General features: G+C 45.6%; 3 protein-coding genes across 3 annotated transcripts in view; 1 reads left to right on the forward strand and 2 right to left on the reverse strand.

The window, feature by feature from the left end:
* Positions 1–9,023, forward strand: part of LOC133954392 (voltage-dependent T-type calcium channel subunit alpha-1H-like) — a 47,783-nt gene extending 38,760 nt beyond the window's left edge. Inside the window, exons 27-35 of the mRNA XM_062388791.1 lie at positions 90–199; positions 300–433; positions 536–606; positions 2,614–2,692; positions 3,042–3,163; positions 3,513–3,830; positions 3,917–4,067; positions 4,622–5,175; positions 6,189–9,023. Of these exons, the coding sequence (XP_062244775.1) occupies positions 90–199; positions 300–433; positions 536–606; positions 2,614–2,692; positions 3,042–3,163; positions 3,513–3,830; positions 3,917–4,067; positions 4,622–5,175; positions 6,189–6,863 (2,214 nt within the window). The 3' untranslated portion in view covers positions 6,864–9,023. The remainder of the gene's footprint in view (positions 1–89; positions 200–299; positions 434–535; positions 607–2,613; positions 2,693–3,041; positions 3,164–3,512; positions 3,831–3,916; positions 4,068–4,621; positions 5,176–6,188) is intronic.
* Positions 9,024–9,376: 353 nt separating this feature from the next.
* Positions 9,377–14,510, reverse strand: LOC133953932 (synaptogyrin-3-like). The gene is made up of 4 exons (XM_062388112.1): positions 14,315–14,510; positions 12,590–12,824; positions 11,624–11,769; positions 9,377–10,405 (listed from the first exon to the last, which is right to left on the reverse strand). Exons 1-4 carry the CDS (start codon positions 14,417–14,419, stop codon positions 10,178–10,180), a joined length of 714 nt encoding a protein of 237 aa, XP_062244096.1. The 5' UTR covers positions 14,420–14,510; the 3' UTR covers positions 9,377–10,177.
* Positions 14,511–15,546: 1,036 nt separating this feature from the next.
* Positions 15,547–19,400, reverse strand: zgc:136472 (uncharacterized protein LOC678514 homolog). Its single transcript, XM_062388023.1, has 11 exons — positions 19,151–19,400; positions 18,744–18,944; positions 18,308–18,432; positions 18,038–18,175; positions 17,708–17,815; positions 16,935–17,060; positions 16,645–16,842; positions 16,438–16,558; positions 16,176–16,357; positions 15,959–16,048; positions 15,547–15,794 (listed from the first exon to the last, which is right to left on the reverse strand). Exons 1-11 carry the CDS (start codon positions 19,329–19,331, stop codon positions 15,711–15,713), a joined length of 1,554 nt encoding a protein of 517 aa, XP_062244007.1. The 5' UTR covers positions 19,332–19,400; the 3' UTR covers positions 15,547–15,710.
* Positions 19,401–20,153: the final 753 nt, after the last annotated feature.

Here is a 20,153-nt window from a genome sequence, read left to right on the forward strand (position 1 = left end):
AACCATAGTAATGAGGCGGTGGGACAGTACAGCTACAGTGTTTGAAGTGTGTGTGTGTGTGTGTTTGCGTGTGTGTGCTCTTCCTGCAGTACTTCGAGGAAATTCTGAAGTACTGCAATTATGTCTTCACGGTGGTTTTTGTAATCGAGACGATCCTCAAACTCATCGCCTTCGGCCTGCGGCGCTTTTTCAAAGAGAGGTAATCACGCCCTCGCATGAACACAAAGACGAGTCGAGACATACAGCATCTGCAAACTGACATTTTTTGTGTGTGTGTGTGTGTGTGTGTGTGTGTGAAGATGGAACCAGCTGGACCTTGCCATTGTGTTGTTGTCCCTCATGGGAATCGCGTTGGAGGAAATCGACCTGAGTGCTTCCTTGCCCATTAACCCGACCATCATACGCATCATGAGAGTCCTGAGGATAACACGAGGTACAAACACACACACAGTGACACAAACAAAAACAAAAAATGCTACACACACACACACACACAAACAGAATGATATGTCAGTGACACGTTGTAATGTTTCAGTGCTGAAGCTCCTGAAGATGGCGACAGGGATGAGGTCCCTGCTGGACACTGTGATGCAAGCCCTGCCTCAGGTAAGAGGCCGCACTGATGCTACAACACAAAGGAGGTTTGTTCAAGTCCCCGCCTGGTTTCCAGATCTGATGAAATGCAGACAGCTTGTTTTTATTAAGCAATTTATGAGGCCTGGCACCGACCGCCTCCCCCATGATTTACTGACATCACTGATTTCCCAGCCCGCTGGTGTTAACCCCGGAGACCCCAAATAACCACTCAACAAGCACTAAGTCATCCGCGTGTTTAGCTGCAGGCTAAATGCTAATTCCTCCATTTATCACCAGTTAAACTGTAACTTTATGGCACATAGCTTCTTGGCTGCTCCGGTTGTTTTCATACACGGCGTCCGTGAGAAGATGAAATATGAAAGTCCAGTTGAAGTCTTATCGCACACGGAGACACCACACAGCAATTTATTGTCCTCTGAGGCAGGCTTGTAAAATGCTGTCAAGTTGTAACGGCTGCAGTATTTCTCTCCGCTGCTTTTCGCTGCTTGTGAGCTGGAGACTAAAATTAGCGGAATGCTACAAGCAGAGAGGATTTCTGGATGGCGGCAGCAGCATGAGTGATTCTTCCTCTCCCTGCTGGAGCCCTCTGCAGCGGCTCCTGTCTCATTGATGATGCTTTGTTTTTGATGCAGTGCTATTGTTGGTCTCAACCAGAAATTCATGAGCTAGGACTGAAGTGCACTGTCCTGGAAAACCTTAGTTAGCTCTACTCCGTGGCTGGTAGTGTCGACTGGTTGCTGAACCTCTTCGGTCAACACTAGAATATCTCAGTTACTGCCAGAACATTCATGTCCTCACAAGGCGAGCTGTGAAAACTTCTTTAGTCCATTAACGTTTTATCTAGAAGTATCATCAGTTTAAGTATTTAACATTTTCAACTCTTTGGTTTATGATGATATACCTGCAAAGCTAGGGCAGTGGCGTCTATCTTAAAGGACCTTCTGCTGTGTTGATAACTAATTATGAACGTACACAACAAGCATTCATAATCACAGGCGAAGGATCCATATTTTTCATTATCGATTATTATAGCTCTGAATACTGTCACTTAATTAGGAAATTATGGTAGATTAGGAGAATTTTATCAATCTTGATCGTACAGAGGGCAAAATGATTATCGGGCATCTGGTAACGCTGCTCTTGTTGAATATTAAACGAGCAGTGATTGATGAATAGCAGAGACCAAAGTGCTAACTCGTTTAAGAAACTATTAGGGTTTCTCTATCATTTTATAAGGTCTTGACCTTAATATGAAAAGTCCCAATAAAGGCAAATAAAATGGAATTGAATTGAGAACAGTCAGGTATGACGTTGGATGTGGTGCATAGCACGAGGCATCAGGAAGTGCAGGGAGTGTGGTGCACGGTAAACAAGAAGAAGAAAAAACAGGCTGTGCAGGGCAAGCACACATTTAAAAACCTGTTTGAGGTGCAGTTCTGAGGTGGAACCATTTGAGATCTCCTCTCCAACTGGAATGGGTTAATCCAGAATCACACAGAGCTTCACAGGCAAACACAGCTGTTCTTTAAAAACCAGTAGGGACCTCGAGCGACACAAGGGGATTGAACCCTCTGCAGTGGCGTCTCCACTGAAGTGCACTTCATGTCTGCATCATCTCACTAGACTTCTCTACGAGGGAAGGCGAGTCAGTTCCATGTGAATTTGCTCGCTGCCACTTTTTGAACACACAAACATGTTTGTCGTTCATCAGAACTGGATCCAGTCTGTGAAAAGTGTACCTTGTGTTTCTGAAACTGAAATCTGAGATATGATTCAACTCCAGGTATCCCGACGGCTCCTGTTAGTTTCTAAGAAGTAGTAAACATCAATCCAGTAAGGCTTTGCAGTCGTGGTCTATGGCTTCTCTTCTATCTGTTTGCATGTTTGCGTCGCTCTCTCTCTCTCTCTCTCTCTCTCTCTCTTGCTCTCTCTCTCTCTCTGTATACTGTACTTGTCTTTTTCTCTGTGGATCATACACTGTATATATCTGTGTGTGCGTGTAATATGTCCGTCTAGGTGGGGAATCTGGGTCTGCTCTTCATGTTGCTGTTCTTCATCTATGCAGCTCTGGGAGTTGAGCTCTTTGGAAAACTGGGTTAGTGTGTGTGCGCGTGTATGTGCATGCATGTGTGTGTGTGTGTGTGTGTGTGTGTGCGAGTGTGTGCATGCATATAAATCAGTGCTGATTTGCAGATGTCTGTGTGTGTGTGTGTGTGTGTGTGTGTGCGTGCGTGCGTGCGTGCCTCAGCTGACATTGGTGAGATACACGTGGATTACGTAACATGAATACATTTTGTTGTGTTGCATACATTAATTATGTCGATGTAGAATCAATGTTCTCATCAGTGCTTTAATCTACACACACACTTTCTTCTCTCCCCTCGTTCTTCCTCCTTCGAGCTCAACGCCTCTCACGCTCTCTCCCTCTCCTCGCCCTCTTTCAGAGTGTTCCGAGGAGAACCCGTGCGAGGGCCTGAGTCGCCACGCCACCTTCGACAACTTTGGCATGGCTTTCCTCACGCTCTTCAGGGTGTCCACCGGGGACAACTGGAATGGGATTATGAAGGTTATTTCCTCTCTCTCTCTCTCTCTCTCTCTCTGGAGCATTTCAGGCATATGCACAGGCATATGCAGAGTATCAGTTATGAGACAGGTGTTGCATTAAGAGGAGAGCAGATCACTGCTTTTACGACAGACTAAGAGCTGCTGATATTAGAGGGTTAGGAGGGCGTATTATTCTTCTTTGACAGGCTCAAGGTCCTTTCACGCTCAGATCAACATCCCCCCCTGTTGGAGAGGAGAGAAAATACAGCCTGCCTTGTGAAAAGACCTGAATATCACCTTAATCCCTTTATCTGCTTCCTTTATTGCTTCATACATAACGTTGGTCCTCTCCTCTTATCACCGTCCTCCAGGACACTCTGCGCGAGTGCCGCCCGCAGGACCGCCACTGCCTCACCTACCTGCCCCTGATCTCCCCCATTTACTTTGTCACTTTCGTCCTCACGGCCCAGTTCGTGCTGGTCAACGTGGTCGTGGCCGTTCTGATGAAGCACCTGGAGGAGAGCAACAAGGAGGCGCAGCTGGAGGAGATGGAGGAGAAGAAGGAGCGGGAGGAGAAGAAGGAGCAGGAGGAGAGGAAGGAGAGGGAGGAGAGGGAGGAGGCCAACCGACGGCTCAGCGCGGTGTCTCTGAGCGGAGCCCCGGGGCCGAACGTGGACGCACCTGCTCAGGTGACGTTCGCCGTGTTTTCATATTCTTGCACGCGTGGAAGCTGTGTGGGGGGGGGGTCACTGACAATGATGATCTCATGTGGCAGGTGCAGGTCGAGGATGAGGAGTGTTCCCAAGGCAACCTGCTGAGCATGGGACGCATGATGTCTCTCCCCAGCGACAGCTACGTGCAGCCACTCAGATGCTCCCCCCATCCTCCCGTTGGCCACGAGGTTTACTCCGGCTACAGCTACTCAGGTACTTACGCTATTTATAGCCCATTCAATTAAGGCAGCGTTTTTTTTTACTGTGCCATAACCACTAACTGATTGCTGTAAAGATTATTGCTTCCACAAATAGCTTCAAAAGGCAGCTGGGGTGTGATGTGGCACAAGTGAGTGACTCTGCTATTACAGAACCTGATAGAATAAGATGCGGTTTTCATAATGTTGACAAATTGAACATAAAGTAAATTGGTAGACTTATTTTTAAGTGCTGGTGGTTCTATCCCAGAGTAGCTTTAGAACAGCTTGGCTAGAATCGACTCATCAAAACAGAGTAATAGGGAGTTTTTAAGTGTACTTGTGTTTTAGAGTTAGATTGAAGTATATTACAAAATAAGGAATAGCAAGGACATTTCGAGTGGGATGGACAAACCCCCCCAAAAGGGGCTCATTCACAACCTTTTTACTTTATGTCTTTATGTTTGTGTAAATACACTGAGAGCCACAAAAACGGATTATGGCTCTACCTTATTCTGTTGAGTTCCTGTCATCTATGCGATTATCTACTGTGAACGTTATCTTCTGCAGGCTCCATGTCGTCTCTGACCTCCAGCAGCGGCGGCTCCATGCTGCAGGTTCCAGGAGCTCTGCCCGCCATCAGCCACGCCACGCTGGGAACCGGCCGCAGCTCGAGGCCGATGATCTGCCTCAGCACGGCCCAGAGCACCGAGAGACACTCCCCGCACAGACTCAGTCCGGCCGACAGCACGGAGGGACACAGGCTCAGTCCCGCTCACAGGATGAACAGACTGAACTCAGCTCACAGTATAGACGGATACAGGTTCAGCCCGGCACATCGGATAGACAGACACAGACTCAGCTCTGCTCACAGTATGGACGGATACAGGCTGAGCCAGGACCATAACGCAGACCGGCCCAGACTCATGTCCAGTCACAGTATAGACAGACACCCGTCCCTCAGACTGAGTCCCACCCACAGCGCCAGCAGACATCCCTCTCATTGGCTCAGTCCTGAAGACAGTTTGGACCGAAACATGCTGAGTCCCTCCTACGTCCCCGACAGTTCAATCCAGAGGAGACCAGCTTCTTTCCACACCTCCAGCAGACAGCTACGAAGACAGGTGGGTGTTCCTCACCTCTTAAATCCTCTTCTCTTCTCTTCTCTTCTCTTCTCTTCTCTTCTCTTCTCTTCTCTTCTCTTCTCTTCTCTTCTCTTCTCACCTCTTCTTTTCTCACGTCTTCTCTTCTCTTCTCTCCTAAATACTATAAATATGTATTTACTTTGATTATTTAAATATATTATTTTGGAAATTTAGTCCCAACTCATTACCACCAAACCAATCTGCACTCAGAATTAGAAAAAGAAGAACAGATATAATACTATAACAGCAAATGTGTCAGATCCCAAAAGAACCTTTAAATTATTAAATGATTTACATAAATTCAAGAGAAAATAACAACAATCATCAAAATATTTTAGTGGTTACAGACATAAACCTGTGAGGGATGTAACACAAAGCCGTATTTGTATTGAATGGTGATGAGGTGCAGACTTTTCACCTCTTTCTGTTAAAAATGAAGCCAGTTAAATTAAATTAAGAATTAGGTGTTCACCGTGATGGATTAAACAAACCAAGGCAATGGTTTGGTGATGGAAATTGATGATGCCTGGAATTGGAGGAGAAATGGCCACGTTTGCAGAATCTTAAACAAAGGAGGGGAAATGACAGATTTGTAGTGATTGGCTGATTGAGATCATGGGAACAAATCTGATTGGATAACTGCAAACACCCCACAGCTGATTAGAAGAGAGGCCAGAGGGTGAACGGGACGTAGAAAAACTTAAGCTTAATTAAGAATATACAAGTATTATTGATTCTGCTCCATGCTTAGTAATGTGGCTGCGTTGGATTGCAAGACCACAAATTCTCTGTACCACATCATGAATCATCACAAGATTGTTCTAATGCACAGGATGTGATGATGTTCAATGAAAATACATTGTTTAACCTTTCGATCCAGGTTAACTTTTATTGTTATTGTCTTAATTTAATTAATTGACAGATTCAATTCTTCAGGTGTGTTGAGTTATCACATGGTACTCAGTGTGTTTGTGCTTGTGTTGTTTCTGCAGGAGGCCGTGCGCGGTGATTCTCTGGATCACGGCTCAGCAGACAATCTGGCAGAGCCTCACCTTACTGTGCCCACCGTCTCTTCCACGCCACAACGCCAGCGATCGTCGAGTGTGCACACGTTGAAGTACGCCCACCCCCAGAGGGTCATCTCGAGCCGCAGCCCCAGCCGGAGCCACGGTGAAACCAACGGACGAGAACATGCACCTGAGCAGGCCGATTCGCAGCCTGACGCAGGTGTGGAGCAAAGGCAGCAGAGCTTTTCCAGTCTGAAGGTTTCCGGCGGCGAGTCCACCCCATCAGCTCCGCTCTGTGGCTCCAGAGGCCCCAGCTTTGGCCCCGGCTCCGGCACGGGGCCACAGGTGGACGACGCTGACGAGGAGGTCAGCCGCATTAACAGTTCTGGTCACACTGACTCACACACACAACTCCCTCCCAGCTCTTCACACAAAACCAGACACCTCGACCCGAGCCCTGCAGAGCACAGGAGCCAATCAGTGTCCCCGGTGTTGGGCAGGAAGAGGAAGCAGAGGATGAGCCCGCCGCCAGGAGAGGAGCCGGTCAGGATGGCAACCCAGCTGATGGACAGCAATGTTGATCTGAGGAGGCGAACTCTCTCCTTTGACGCCACGAGCCTCTCGCCCAATCAAGGAGAGGGAAGCTCCGTGGACGACTGAACTCAGCGACCGGTTGATGGATTGGTTATTCTCTTAAAAATGAAGGAGACACGTGTGCTGCTGGAGCTGGAGCGCACGAGAAGGGCGGGAGTCGCAATCCAAAACAGGAAGGATTACTGGTTTCCTGTTTCAGGCCACGCCCCTCGCCTCGTCCCGTCCAATCACAGGATATTCACGGGGTGTTTCAGATGAACTCATTCAGACTGTGATGATGTATGAGTGTGTTCAAAGACTTGCATCCCGTTGTGCTCTTTGCACACTAGATGCACACAAGGAGACGATTCCGTTTCTTCCCTCATAGTCCTAGCTTTAGTTCAGACACAGTAGTCTCTCTCTCCTGCGATATTTACCCCAACACTTACTTAACCCTTGCTTGCGCTCCTCCTTCTAACCCCACTCTCATCCCGAGCCTCGCATCTCAAGCCTAGGTCAGAGTACAGGACCAGATCCCAATAAGGTTACTGCTTATAGACATGGAGACAGAAAAGATAGGGACTTCAAACAATGATTATTTGGAGTATCGATTAAAGCTTGGGTTGGTAATCCTGGAAAAGCTAAGGGAGGCAGGCTACACTTTGAAAATATGCAACCGATACATCCCAACCTTCTCCTGTCGGGCCCCTCGGCGAAGCTGCGTCTCCAAAACACATCCACGCTCACGGCCTGGTAACGACCAGAAGTCATGACTCACTCACAGCGAGAGCGCGAGTGCAGGTTGATTCTGCCCCGATGAAATAATTGGTTGTGTCTATTCCAGTCCTCCGAAGGCCACAGACACCAGCTTTTTTAGTTTCTTTTATTTCTCTGACGATTTTATTTAATGGTGGCTCTTACGACGAACAGAGTATTTCAACGGATAAGTTAAAAATGTTATTTTTAAACAACTCACCAACCCTTCGTTTAATCTGCAGATTAATTGTTGGACTCTCTAAAAAAAACATTGTCTTCCAACCCAAGGCGATTTCTCATTCATTATTAAAATTAATGTTGAATTCAGTTGAATTATTAAAATTCAGGCGGCTACCATCAGATCATCACTTGTGCTGCATCTACAATCAGCATCAATTATGCTGCATAACATTTTACAGAACAGTTGACTAAGTGTTGAAGTCTCTTTCTTGCTGCGTGGTGCAGAAATGAAGGTTTCAGTTGACAAAGGAAAAAGGATTTTTAAATGAATAAACTTACAAACATTAAAGCTTTTTATATGAAATTGCTTAATTTGTAATTGCACACTTCTACAAATCATTTTATAAGATACGTATTCTTAAAAAACTGAAAAACTAATTGTACAGTGGAGTTTTTAGCTGTTAAATAGGACGTCTATTATAACTTCTTTTACCTCTTGACCTGCAGTAAACTGCCAGTGGCTGCAGCTCGATCATTCTCAGATCAAAGTCTAAGCAAACCTCAATATCTCCTTTATTTTTCTCAGATTTTTTCCTCCATGCTTGAAACCACCCAAAAATGATTTGCTGTTCCAGCCTCTAAGCTGAATTCCTGTAGTGTGACCTAGGCTTTATTAGTCTCTACCTCGCTTCCTCCCAATTCCCACCTCTTTGAATGTTAGTTTTCTCACTTCCCCTCCTTCCACTTTGCTTTTCTCTGTCTTAGTATTCTCAGGGTAGAGGTAGATCAGACGCAGGTGAGTGTGAGGCACGCGATCACAGGCCTGCAGACGTAAGGTCGCCCCCTGCTGTCAGAAGCCAGAGCTGACGTGGGGGCTGGCGGATGTTCGTGGAGATAAAGCTGTATTAAAGGGGGTTGCAAGGTGAAATGGCGACTGAAGCAGATGCACTGAAGGGCTTATTCCGGTGATATAACAGTGTGTAAACTCTTTGTAGAAAAAAAGGCTGACACTATATTTTATTAACACGGCGGCGATGTGATGAGAGCTTCAAAGGAAACTTCCTACAGTTCTGAATGTCCTTTTATCTGCAGGTGCTGGATTGCGAGGACGGATGACGTTAGTGTTACAGAATGATGAAGAAGCTCGTGATGACTCTGGATGATGCAAATGTTTATAATATTATAAATATAAATATATATATATAATGTTCCTGCAGATTGTTAGAAGCAGGGAAAGGATGTACAGTGAGCTCACCTGCAGCAACATGATTGGACAGTGCTGGAATAAAACCACTTCCTTTCTGACTTTCACTCGACTCTGTGACCTTGCTTCTGACTCCGTCCTCTCGCCCCGGAGAAAGAGATTCAAACCCTCACGCAGTGGGAGCGGCTGTGGACCTTCAACATGTGAGCGGTTTAATCTAAAAATAAAGCTCACACACAGCTGTCGCCTGCTGCTGCTAATCAATTCCTCATAACTCGAGTGCCCTCTCTAATTATAGTCCTCCAGCAGATGTGGATTCACGCGGATCCACGTCAAGATACGTAATTATGTTAAAAACAGATTCTCACGTTGCACGATGCAAAAAAAGACAGAAATTATTTAAAGACGATGCGACGGGAACAAAGGCAGACCCGCAGCTCTGTTAGTGCTTGTGGTGCTGGATAGGTTTTATTTTCCATACTTCATTATTCCACTTCAGCATATCACAATAAAATATTTAATCACATGAATATTTCACACTGGAACACTATAGCGTTCAGAATGCATTAAGCCGGCCTGCCTTTATTTCCCTGCCAAGAAAATGTACCAATTCCAGCAAGTTCTATCCCCAACCCCCTCCCCCCTCACTTGTTTGCTCACATCTATTGGTCAAGGCGCCCGACTGTGTCAATTTCAGCCAATGGGAGGCCACGTTTCTGCAGGGCAGCTTGTGATTGGAGAGAAAGGCTGAGGGCAAACAGAACTGTCAATACACCATAGATAAGACCTTGTGTCCTTTAATTTGGCAACGTCATCACTGATCTACATCTATGTTAATCTGCACTTCACCATTTGAACATGCAGTCAAGGTGTGTGTGTGTGTGTGTGTGTATCCTTCCAGGTGTATAAACATGTGTGTCCAGGTGTACCCGTAGGTCTGTTTCCAGGTGTGAGTGAGTACAGCTGTGGTTTCAGTGCGGCTGTGTGTGTGTGTGTGTGTGTGTGTGTGTGTGTGTGTGTGTGTGTGTCTGCAGGAACATTAGACGGTATTCATGACACAGAGAAGTCACAACTAAGCTCAGCCAGCAGTTGACATGGTGAAACTAGACCGTACATCACATGACCCCCCAAATCCCACCAATCCCAGTCCCACCAGTCCCAGGAGAGAATGGAAAGCTACAAAACAGCGAGGCAGGAAGTTGTCCGTGAGGCGTGGATCATCTCACACCTCCTCTCTCTCTCTCTGTCCATGTGTCTGTCTCTAGAAGGCGGGGGCCATCGGTCTCTGCTGTGTGAGTTTCTGCGGGTCCAGGGTCTCAGTGAAGGGCGGGGCTTGGTAGGGGTTGGTGGTCACTATGGTGGCACCGTTGGCGATGGGATACGGTGTAGCACGAGCGTTGCCCGGGGCGGTCTCCAGATGTTGCCATGTGAACAGGTTTGTTTTGCTGCCGGTCAGGAAGCGTCGCAGTGCGCTCAGCGTCAGCACGGTCTGTTAGTAACACAAACACACACAAGCACACACACAAGCACACACACACGTAATAGCAGAGGCTGTTAATCACACACTGATTTATTTACATTGTCAGATGTTAGATAAGTGTCGCACCACTTTATAAAAAAATACCTAAATGATGTGTGTCTAAACTTTAGGGAGTGAATTTACTGGGTTCACCATCTTGGTTTGGCAGATAAACATGCTAAGACCTGCTGATGAAGAGTAAACACAAACTAAAGGGCGGTTCCGGAAGCCATTTTGTGTCCGAACCCGACCGAGCCCGAGAGAAAACTACTGATTTGTTGAGTGAGCATTTTAATAGCGTCAGCTGGAAGGAACGCCGGGCTGCAGCACATGAAAAATAAAGGCGCTTGACATTGTTATGCGCCAGTTAGACTCATTTACTTGTTAATCAAAGGTTAATAAGCCTTCCCCCTGAGCCCTGAGCCCTGAGCCCTGCAGATATTGAGTTCCAGAAACTCATCTCCAATGTGGATGGAGAACAGAATGCTCTGTTTTTCTTGTGTTTCTTCTGTTCCTGCAGTGGAGAAGCTCACGTGCAGTTTTAGTGCAGTTGCACAAACAGGAAAGGAGGATTGAAGAACCTTTTTGCGACCTTGAGTAGCTATTGTGTCAAACTCAAAAATGCTGGATCCCCAATTTCCCATATTTAAAATTTGCATTATCCCTCCTTGCCTGGTAAACTCCTCATCTTACAAGCTCCATTCCCTTTTTGTAACACATTATTTTTTTATGAATACACACTATAATCTCCAAGCATAGACTCGATAGAGGGTGAACCCACTCAACCACATGTTCTCAGACTTTAGAAAGCCAGAGGACATTAAACATGTGTTTTCACAGGCTGAGTTGAACTCCTTAAATCGACTGGACTTCCCCAAAAAGTATCCAAAGTCAAAAGAACATTGATTTTGTTCGTTTGACTCGTTCTGTGAAGAATATCCGAATATTTTCCCCCAGGATTAATGGAGAAAATATTTTATGTTAGAATAAAGTGAGGGAGGGAAGGGTCTTGGGCAGCAGCCACTGCTCGTCCTCCGTGAAGGTAATGCTCTTACATGTGTTTATAGACAGCAGACACAGATAACCCTGAAAATACAACACACACACACTTATGGGGATGATGATGACACATTCACATGAACGTACACACACAGATGTAGGTGTAAACACAGATATAAGCATACAGACCCAGGAGAGGATGGAGAAGAAGCAGAAAGTGATGGTGGCTCTGGCGGCGTCGGAGCCTTGGCCCAATGGCAGCTCGTCTGGGGAGGTCGACTGCCACTGATTGGCCAGAAAACAGAAGCCAACGAACCACAGGAAGCTGGCGAGGCCTGAAGGGGGGAGGGAGATGGGCTTTTAGGGCTTTAGGTTGTAAAAGGCTCATATGGATCGACACCCGCTCATTCGATAAAAATGTTAAAATCATCTAAACAGCAACAACAACACAACTAATAGGCATCCTATTAGCAGCTCTGTGTTGTTCGGTCGTAAACTAATGAAAGTTTGACCTGATGATGGCGCTACATGAAAAGTTAGTGGTCTACAAGTCATCTTGAGGCTAAAGGGAATGTCTGTGCCAAATCTGATGGCAATACTTCTGACAGGCTTTACTGAAAACCACACATTTTAACCTCATGGTGGCGCTAGAGGAAAAATAAAGGGATCAAATAAGTTATTTGTGAATGTTTGTACACATGTTGTGGTATTTAGTCTCATAGACGCTGACGAGGCCGATTACAAAGAGAACATAAAGACTTTATAAATCGATGACTCTTTGGAGGAGCTAACTAACCATCACGAGGTTGATGACCAGCAGAAACTACAGAACATAAAATCACGTGGAACCATAATGCATCACCTTCATACTTAGATTTTCATGTGGATTCAACAAACAGATTTCATGTTGTAATTTGTCAGCTTGAGTGGAGCTGGTGGGCGACTTTTATACCGTCAGACATAGCCAGGCTAGCTGTTTCCCTTTTTGCGCTTTATCTTATTCTGTTTTTAATCTCGTCCAAGTTTTGTCTTCCATATTTTCACTACTTAAGTTGTATTCATTTGCTTTTTTTAATATTTGGGGTTTAAAATTTTCTGTCTAGATTATTTCTAAACCTTTGACAATTCGTCCACGACATTTGTGTTTATACATACCGGAGAAGACGAGGTCCAGCAGGACAGCGCGTCTTCTGTCCCGGATGTTGCTGATGGAGGGAAAGTAAACGTCCAGGATCAGGAAACAGATGCTGCCCAGGAAACAGGCCACGCCCACAGTGACGCCATAGTTGCAGGCGTCTGCGTTGTTGTTGAAGACGCAGAGCAGCCGCTCGCTGCCGATGTTGATGTAGCCCTCGTTCACGATGCAGCTGAACACCACCACGGAGAAAACCTGCAGGGGGAGAGACACGTGGGCCGGGTCATTATCTCACGGGCGAGAGAGAGTGAACTCACACTGATGTATGAATGAGCTCTCATTCCTCATACAGGCCACACAATACAAACACTGTGTGAGTGGGCTGAGGGGATGAGAGGTAGAGGGACGATTCAAACAGACATTTCTCTTTAATAAAAAGGTTTAGTTCACCAAAATGACAAAATACAAACCATAAAAAACAACATGTTTTCACCAATTACCCCGAGTGATACATATTCAGCCGTGCCATCGCTATAAACTGTCGTCCAGTTTGGTGAAGCTGGGATCAAGAAACTCCATTTAACCAAATAAAGGGTCACTTCACCCAAATTACAGAACATCTTCCCACTCACTCTTAATGGTAATGAGCCAGTTGCAGTTCAGGGACTTTGAGACTTCCACCGGTGATTAAACCAAACAAGCCGCGTGTCTTCCCACAAAGTATTTCCTGGTAACTGAGGACGATTCATCGTATTAAAAGCCGTGTTTTTTGTATCCCAAGTAATTATAGAGGAAAAGACTGAAAAGACTCATTATGTTGAGCTTTTCTCATATTAATATATTTTTCAATATATTTTATTCGGTGAAAAACACAAGCAAATTTCCCTTGACTTCAAAAATGGTAAACATGTTGTGTTGGGTCTCAAAATAAAACTCTCCTTGAGTGTTTGCATCATGTCGGCTGAAATATGAAAGCTTCCATGGTGACTTTTTGACCCCCAGTTTAACCATGGAGCAACTTTTTAGCTGCTGGTGCACAGAGACACCAGTAAAGCCCAGAAAGGTGAAGATTGCAAGCTACTAGACATCAACTATTAACAGAGAAAATAAAAGGCTGATTCAATTCAAATTAATTTGCACAGATGTTTGAGACTTAATAAATCAATAATGAAATGTTCTGGTCCGAATCTTTCAGGTCTCCATAGTTTTGTATACTGACCTGCTCTTTGTTCTTTTCATATCTGAAAAGCTTAATCATTCCAAATTACTGCAGATGCTTTGTCTCTATCGTGAATGGAAAATTGCTTCTGACTAACTACGAGCTGCGTTGAATTATAAGACCCAGCTCCGGGGGGCTGTTAACCCGCTTTGTCTCCCTAGAAGCAGGTTGTTGTGTTGTGTCCTCGGTGCACATTACAGGTCTGTGTGGTGACTCACATGCAGACACTGGGATGTGTCACCTCTGAAGCTGAAGCTGAAGCTGAGCGCAGACACAAAGAGGCCCGGATAAACATATGGTAATCACCTTGTGCTGCTGCAGCTCCAACCTGCAGCTGCAGCACTGAGATCAGGTCTGTTCATCATGAGACATTAGCACCACAACAGATCCCTTTATGAAAACTGGGTTCCATTCATGTCAGGAGCGGTGCCGGAGCCGCAGGCTACATGCAGCATGTGAATGGGAGACAGACAGAGGTGGGGGTGCAGGCCCATCCACCGACAGTCACCGTGCACAGGAGGCTTACCCACGACATCAGTCGGAGGATGGTCCGGGGATGCGTGAAGAAAGCGACCGGGTCGAAGGAGACGCTCCCGGCCCTCCCGGCGCCGTACGCGCCCGCTGGCTCCATCCCGCCGGGTGTGTGCAGCCTGACGCCCGCAGAGACAAGGAGAGGAGTCGGTGAGCGAGCGGAGGAGCGGCGGCGTCCTCCTCCTCCAGCTCCGAGTGAAGTCACAGCGCGTCACCGGGAGCCGAGCGCAGGCTGCTGCGCGTGGACGGTCGGTTCTCATGGAAACACGGTGCTGGAGATCGTTCCCCTCCAAAACGATAAATGTGTGATTGTATATTGATTCAGGCTGTATATCCTACATATCCCCTTGATGAGAATTGTATATAGACTATATCATATAACTCACAGTGCATTAAAAAAGAAGGTTCAAGTTAAAACCAAGTGGTTCTTCGCTGCGATGCCGCAGGGAAACCTTTTAGGTTCTGCAAAGAAGCTTTTACTTGTTGATTCTTCAAAGAACCATTTATCCACGAGTTCTCTAAAGAATACAATTGGGCATAAAAAAAAATTCTTAAGCGAGAAAAGGTTCCAGAACCAGATTTTCTTAGAGTGTGTCACGATCATTCCTTTTACAAAATGTTGTTTTTGAGAGGATCAATGTTAGGAATGTGATCCAAATAGATCAAACTATGTGCTTTACACAAATAAAGAGTTTTATTTGTAATCCATGTTGTTTTTCTGTGGAGACAAATACATCTTTCTACATTGTGGATAATAAAACTCAACCCAGTTAAACAGCCCTCCAATGTTACAGAAAGTGATAAAAGTGATTTAGATCTGCTCTAAAAATCTAATCAGCTCTTTCTCTTCCTTCCATCAAGTGCTGTGTTAATCCATTTTGTAGTTTTAGTGTAATCTTGCTCACAAACAATTAAACAAAACAACCAGCAAACAGTGAAAACAAACCGTCCTTAGCAGAGGCTAAAAATATAATCACAAACACATACAAATGATATAAAATGTAAAAAGAGAAATATGTCAATTGTTTTTGATCGTTTGTATATGAGCAAGATTACACTTCCTTCTTTGTTCCATGGCATTGTAATGCTGCTTGTTTAATGGACGGCAGGTTTGCATGTTCTCCCTGTGCCTGTGGGTTTGATTTGGTTACTGCGGCTGGTCGACTCCAGAGACCTGCAGACAGAAGCTCACTGAGGTGGAATAACTGAAAAACCTTTCAGCCATCAGAGTGTTCAGATGAAGACTTTATTAGACCTGATCGCACACACGGTTAAGGACAGTGTGGTTGAGTGGATAAAACAAGATTCATGTTTAGAAAGAACTACACACACACACACACACACACACACACACACACACACACACATGCACACGTCTCTTTGTTCTGATATTAAAGCTCCTCTTTGGTTTTGTCTGCATTTTTCGCGTCCTCAGCTTTCGCAGCCTCGATGTACTTCACCCTGTCTTCATCCTCCTGGAGACACAAAGGAGACAGGTTTATTTTTAACAAAGAATAAAGGAAGCTCTCTCTCTCTCACACACACACAAAAACACACACACACACACAAATTGACACTCACACACACACAAACTCTCACACCGTCATAACAGCTCAGCCGGCGAGGAAGATGATTTTACCTTAACTCTGTCCTTTTTGGCTTTTGCCATCTCTTTATCTAAAAACTTAACCAGGTCCTTCACCTTCATTTTCCCCTTGTAAACCACCATCTGAAGAGAACACAGATCAAACAACAACTATCACAGGTCTGCAGTTTGTTAATGTTGAACGGTTTAACACAAGTTGTGTTTGGGCCAAAACGCCCTGATTCTTCATTGCTCCAGAGAAGCTTCATACCCTCTCAGCGTAGAGAGCAGGGAACAGGCCGAGTGACGGGTAGCGTCCCTGCATCGACAGGTTGATGTCATTGGCGGAGGCGTCGATCCGTGCGACCACCACGTCCTCTCGCTCCTTCAAGGCCTCGGCTAGTTCTTCCAACAGCGGGAACAGAGCCTTGGATTCCTGACTGTACGGCAGATCTGAGGAGCACACGGTGAGATTTGTAACCTTTGAATCTGTGCTTCCTGTGGTGTGTCGTGTGTAACGTGTGTTTACGTACAGAACATGACAAAAACAGTCTTGTTGGGGTGAAAGGCGACTTTCTCCAGAGTCATCCCCACCAGCTCCTTCACCGGCCTTGTGTCCCACCCGTCAGGTGCCGGCTCGCTCTGCAGCTTCGGCTGATGCATCAACACAGACACATTCAAAACGTCAGCTCCACCTGTCGTCCCAGTTCCACTCAGCAGATTGGGAGTGTGTGCGTTACCTTAGCTTTGCCCTCGAGGTAGGACTGACAGAATGTCTTTATGGTCTCTACGTCCAAAGAGTCAGAGGGCAGGTGGTAGGTCACATGGTCTGTCAGGTTCACCAATCGGATGATAGGAGCCTCAAAATCACGTACTCTGAAGTACTCCATCAGCCGGCCATTACGAGGCTCATACACGTTCACCCAAACAAATAAAATCTGAACACACACAAGGAAAACAAACAAAGTAGGCAAATGCTGCTGTTTGAAAGATATTGTGTGTGTGTGTGTGTGTGTGTGTGTGTGTGTACCTTCAGCCTGAACGCCCCTGCAGCACTGTTAAAGGCAGAGTGAATCTCTTTGAAGTCGGCAGAGCTTGCGTTAACAAACAGGAGGGCGTGGTTCAACACAGGAGAGCCTAAGATCTGATTGGCCGTCTGCAAGAGATAAATTAAACATGAGTATACCCAGTCCACATCACAGACTGTATGTTAAGATGTTACAGAGGAAACACAGTGCCAATAAACCAAGCCACACCAAAGCACTCACACTCATACATATCAGTCCCATACATGTGCATGGTTTTTTTATTGAGATCCATGAATTATTCCCTGGGAAATTTGGTGGAAACATCGAAAAACTAATTGTTACAAAATTCCTAGATCCGAAGCCTGATCTGGATCCACACCATTGTTTTTTTTAAATCCTCTTCACGATCCACATTTCTGCTGTTTTATTCAAATCAAAGATAAAACGTCTTGTGTTTGTTTCACGGTTATTTACCTGATTTAAGCAACACATGCTTCAAACAGCCTAAGAGTCTGCAGAGCTGAACAGATTTGTAGAAGAATCACATGTGCAAACAGGCAGCAGATCATCAGACATATTCACGAAATAGAAAGTCAAACATTCCATTATATTAATATTAACAGACAATCCCAGTGAGTTTAAACCCAAAAAACAGCTCCAAGCTGCAGTGGAGCAGTTACAGTGTGTGTGTGTGTGTGTGTGTGTGTGTGTGTGTGTGTGTGTGTGTGTTTGTGTGTGTGTGTGTGTGTGTGTGAATACAACATGCACTTAATACCTTTCCAGTGTATTCAGTGACTGGGTCCATCTGGTAGACAGTGATAAAGATGATCAGCTCCTCTTTAGATGTCTGAGGCATCATTTTATAAGCCTGGATGAGCTGAGACTGCAGCAAACACACACACACACACACACACATACACACACACACATACACACACACACACACACACACACACACATACACAAAAGCAAACACACACGCACAGGTATGAGTACAACAAACAGCTGGTCTTGAAATAGTGTAGAGATAGTAGAGATTCATGCATTTCGGAAGAAAAATTGTGTGTGGGTGTGTGTGTGTGTGTGTGTGTGAGTGTATCAGTACCTTTTTGAGCAGCAGAACAACATCATGGGTGAGACCATATTCACTGATAACTTCGTTGTTCTGTGTCACAGCAAAGCTGACGTCAGGAAGGTCCATGGCTGCAGCGTAGAACACCTGGACGTACTCGTGATCCAGCTCCTGCACACACACACAATCACACACACATTGCACACACACAAACAAACACACAGACACACACACACGTACACACAGTTACAATTGAGCAAAGCCACAAAAGCAAAAAATAAAAGTAAAACAGCAGATTTTCACCTTAAAGAATCCGACCACCGTCAGCTCCTCCGAGGCCTCTGATAGGCTACGATTGGTGATGAGGTCAGCAGCAGATCCTGCCCTCCGTTTCAGCCAGGTCAGGATGGACGCCGCGCTCAGAGGATCTGAAAACGATAATAACCTTGTTATAGCAAATTCAAATAAGATTCAACAGGCTCTACAGGTTCATGATCAATTCTTCTCTCGTGCCTGTTACTGTGGAGCTGGAGATGATTAGTTTAGCTTAGCATGAAGCCAGGGGAAACAGCTAGCCTGGCTCAAACTAGAAACCACAGAACTCACACGTTCCAAGCTGGCCTATTTCGTTTCTCATGTAAAATGAGACGACTGACAGAGGAGCACAACTGAGGCCTAACCCTAGCCCCAAATTACAGCTCCACAAATGTGCTCTATAATGTCTGTGTCTTTCACGTACCAGGGCAGGGGACAGGGTTCTGTTTGTCTCCGCCAAGGTACAGCCTGATTATTGGAGGACCTTTGGCGTTGAGATCTTTCGCCAGCTCCTTCTCCTTTGTGACATCGATGACCGCCAGTTTGACCTCTGACCCCTCGAGCTCCGCAGCTGCACCTTTAAAAGCTGCTGATACACGATGGCTTTCTGCAGACAGAGGAGCATCTGCACATGGAAACACACAGACAGACACACACACACACACACACACACACAAACACACAGCAATAAGGACATGAATATACTGCAGTGTGAGGTTGTTATTTGGCTTTAAGGCAAATACACTTACAATCCATTTAATTGCTCTGTGGTGGCGATTCTTAACTTTAGCCTTTATGTGAACATTTAGGTTAAGATCAATCGTGACTTACAGAAATGCACCAGGAGCTGTTTGTATTTTCTCAGCGCCCTTTTGAAATCCCCTTCCTTCAGCTGCAGGACTCCGTCCTCCTCGGGGAGAGATGTGTCGCCCTGTCGCTCACGATGCTCGGCGGCGGCGACAAACGCACACAGACAGAAGGCCGACAGCCCCAGCAGCAACAGTCTCCTCATGACGGCTCAAACAAGATCTGAGAAACTGGTCACCGGTACAAGCCTGAAGGGAAGGTACGTATGAAGGGAGTGGTGAGAGGAAGGGCTGATGTGTGCATGTCAGTGTGTGTGTGTGTGTGTGTGTGTGTGTGTGTATGTATGTGTGTGTGTGTGTGTCTGGTGCAGGTAGAACTCATGTTGTGGGGACCTCATTCTGCTTAGTCACTTTATAGGGAGGTGTCTTACTCATGGCGACAAAAGAGACCCCACAAAAAAATGTTTTAAGGTGTTGCAAGGTTAAGGTAAGTCTCCAAGTTTGTGTGTGTGTGTGTGTGTGTGTGTGTGTGTGTGTGTGTGTGTGTGTGTGTGTGAGTGAGAGTGCTGAGCTGGTAGCTGTGAATGCTTTCTGTTATCTGCCGACTCGACCCACCGGTCTGTAGCTGATTAACTTCCCTATCTAAGCCCCGCTGTATCCCTGCCATTGGCTGATGTTCATATCAAGTATATCACGAAATATCTAAATGCCCTTTGCCTAACACAGTTACCCTCCACAAGGTCAGAAGGGAAGCGAAAACACAAACAAACATACACATTTAACACATGCACATATTCACGATGTGCAGAATTCACCCACCAGCGCAGGTGTTAGAGGAATTTACGTGTTCGGCCGTGTTAAAATAGTCAAAACCATTTTTTCCTATCAACATAATAGATTAATAATTAACTTTGTAAGGATACTGATCATTGCACATCATTACAACAGCAGGTAGAGAAGGTGCATTAATCAATCATTGCATTTCAGGGCAAAGTAGGACACTCATATGCCACCAGGTCACAGCAGGT

The sequence above is a fragment of the Platichthys flesus genome, chromosome 5, assembly GCF_949316205.1.
Source record: "Platichthys flesus chromosome 5, fPlaFle2.1, whole genome shotgun sequence".
NCBI lineage: Eukaryota > Metazoa > Chordata > Actinopteri > Pleuronectiformes > Pleuronectidae > Platichthys > Platichthys flesus.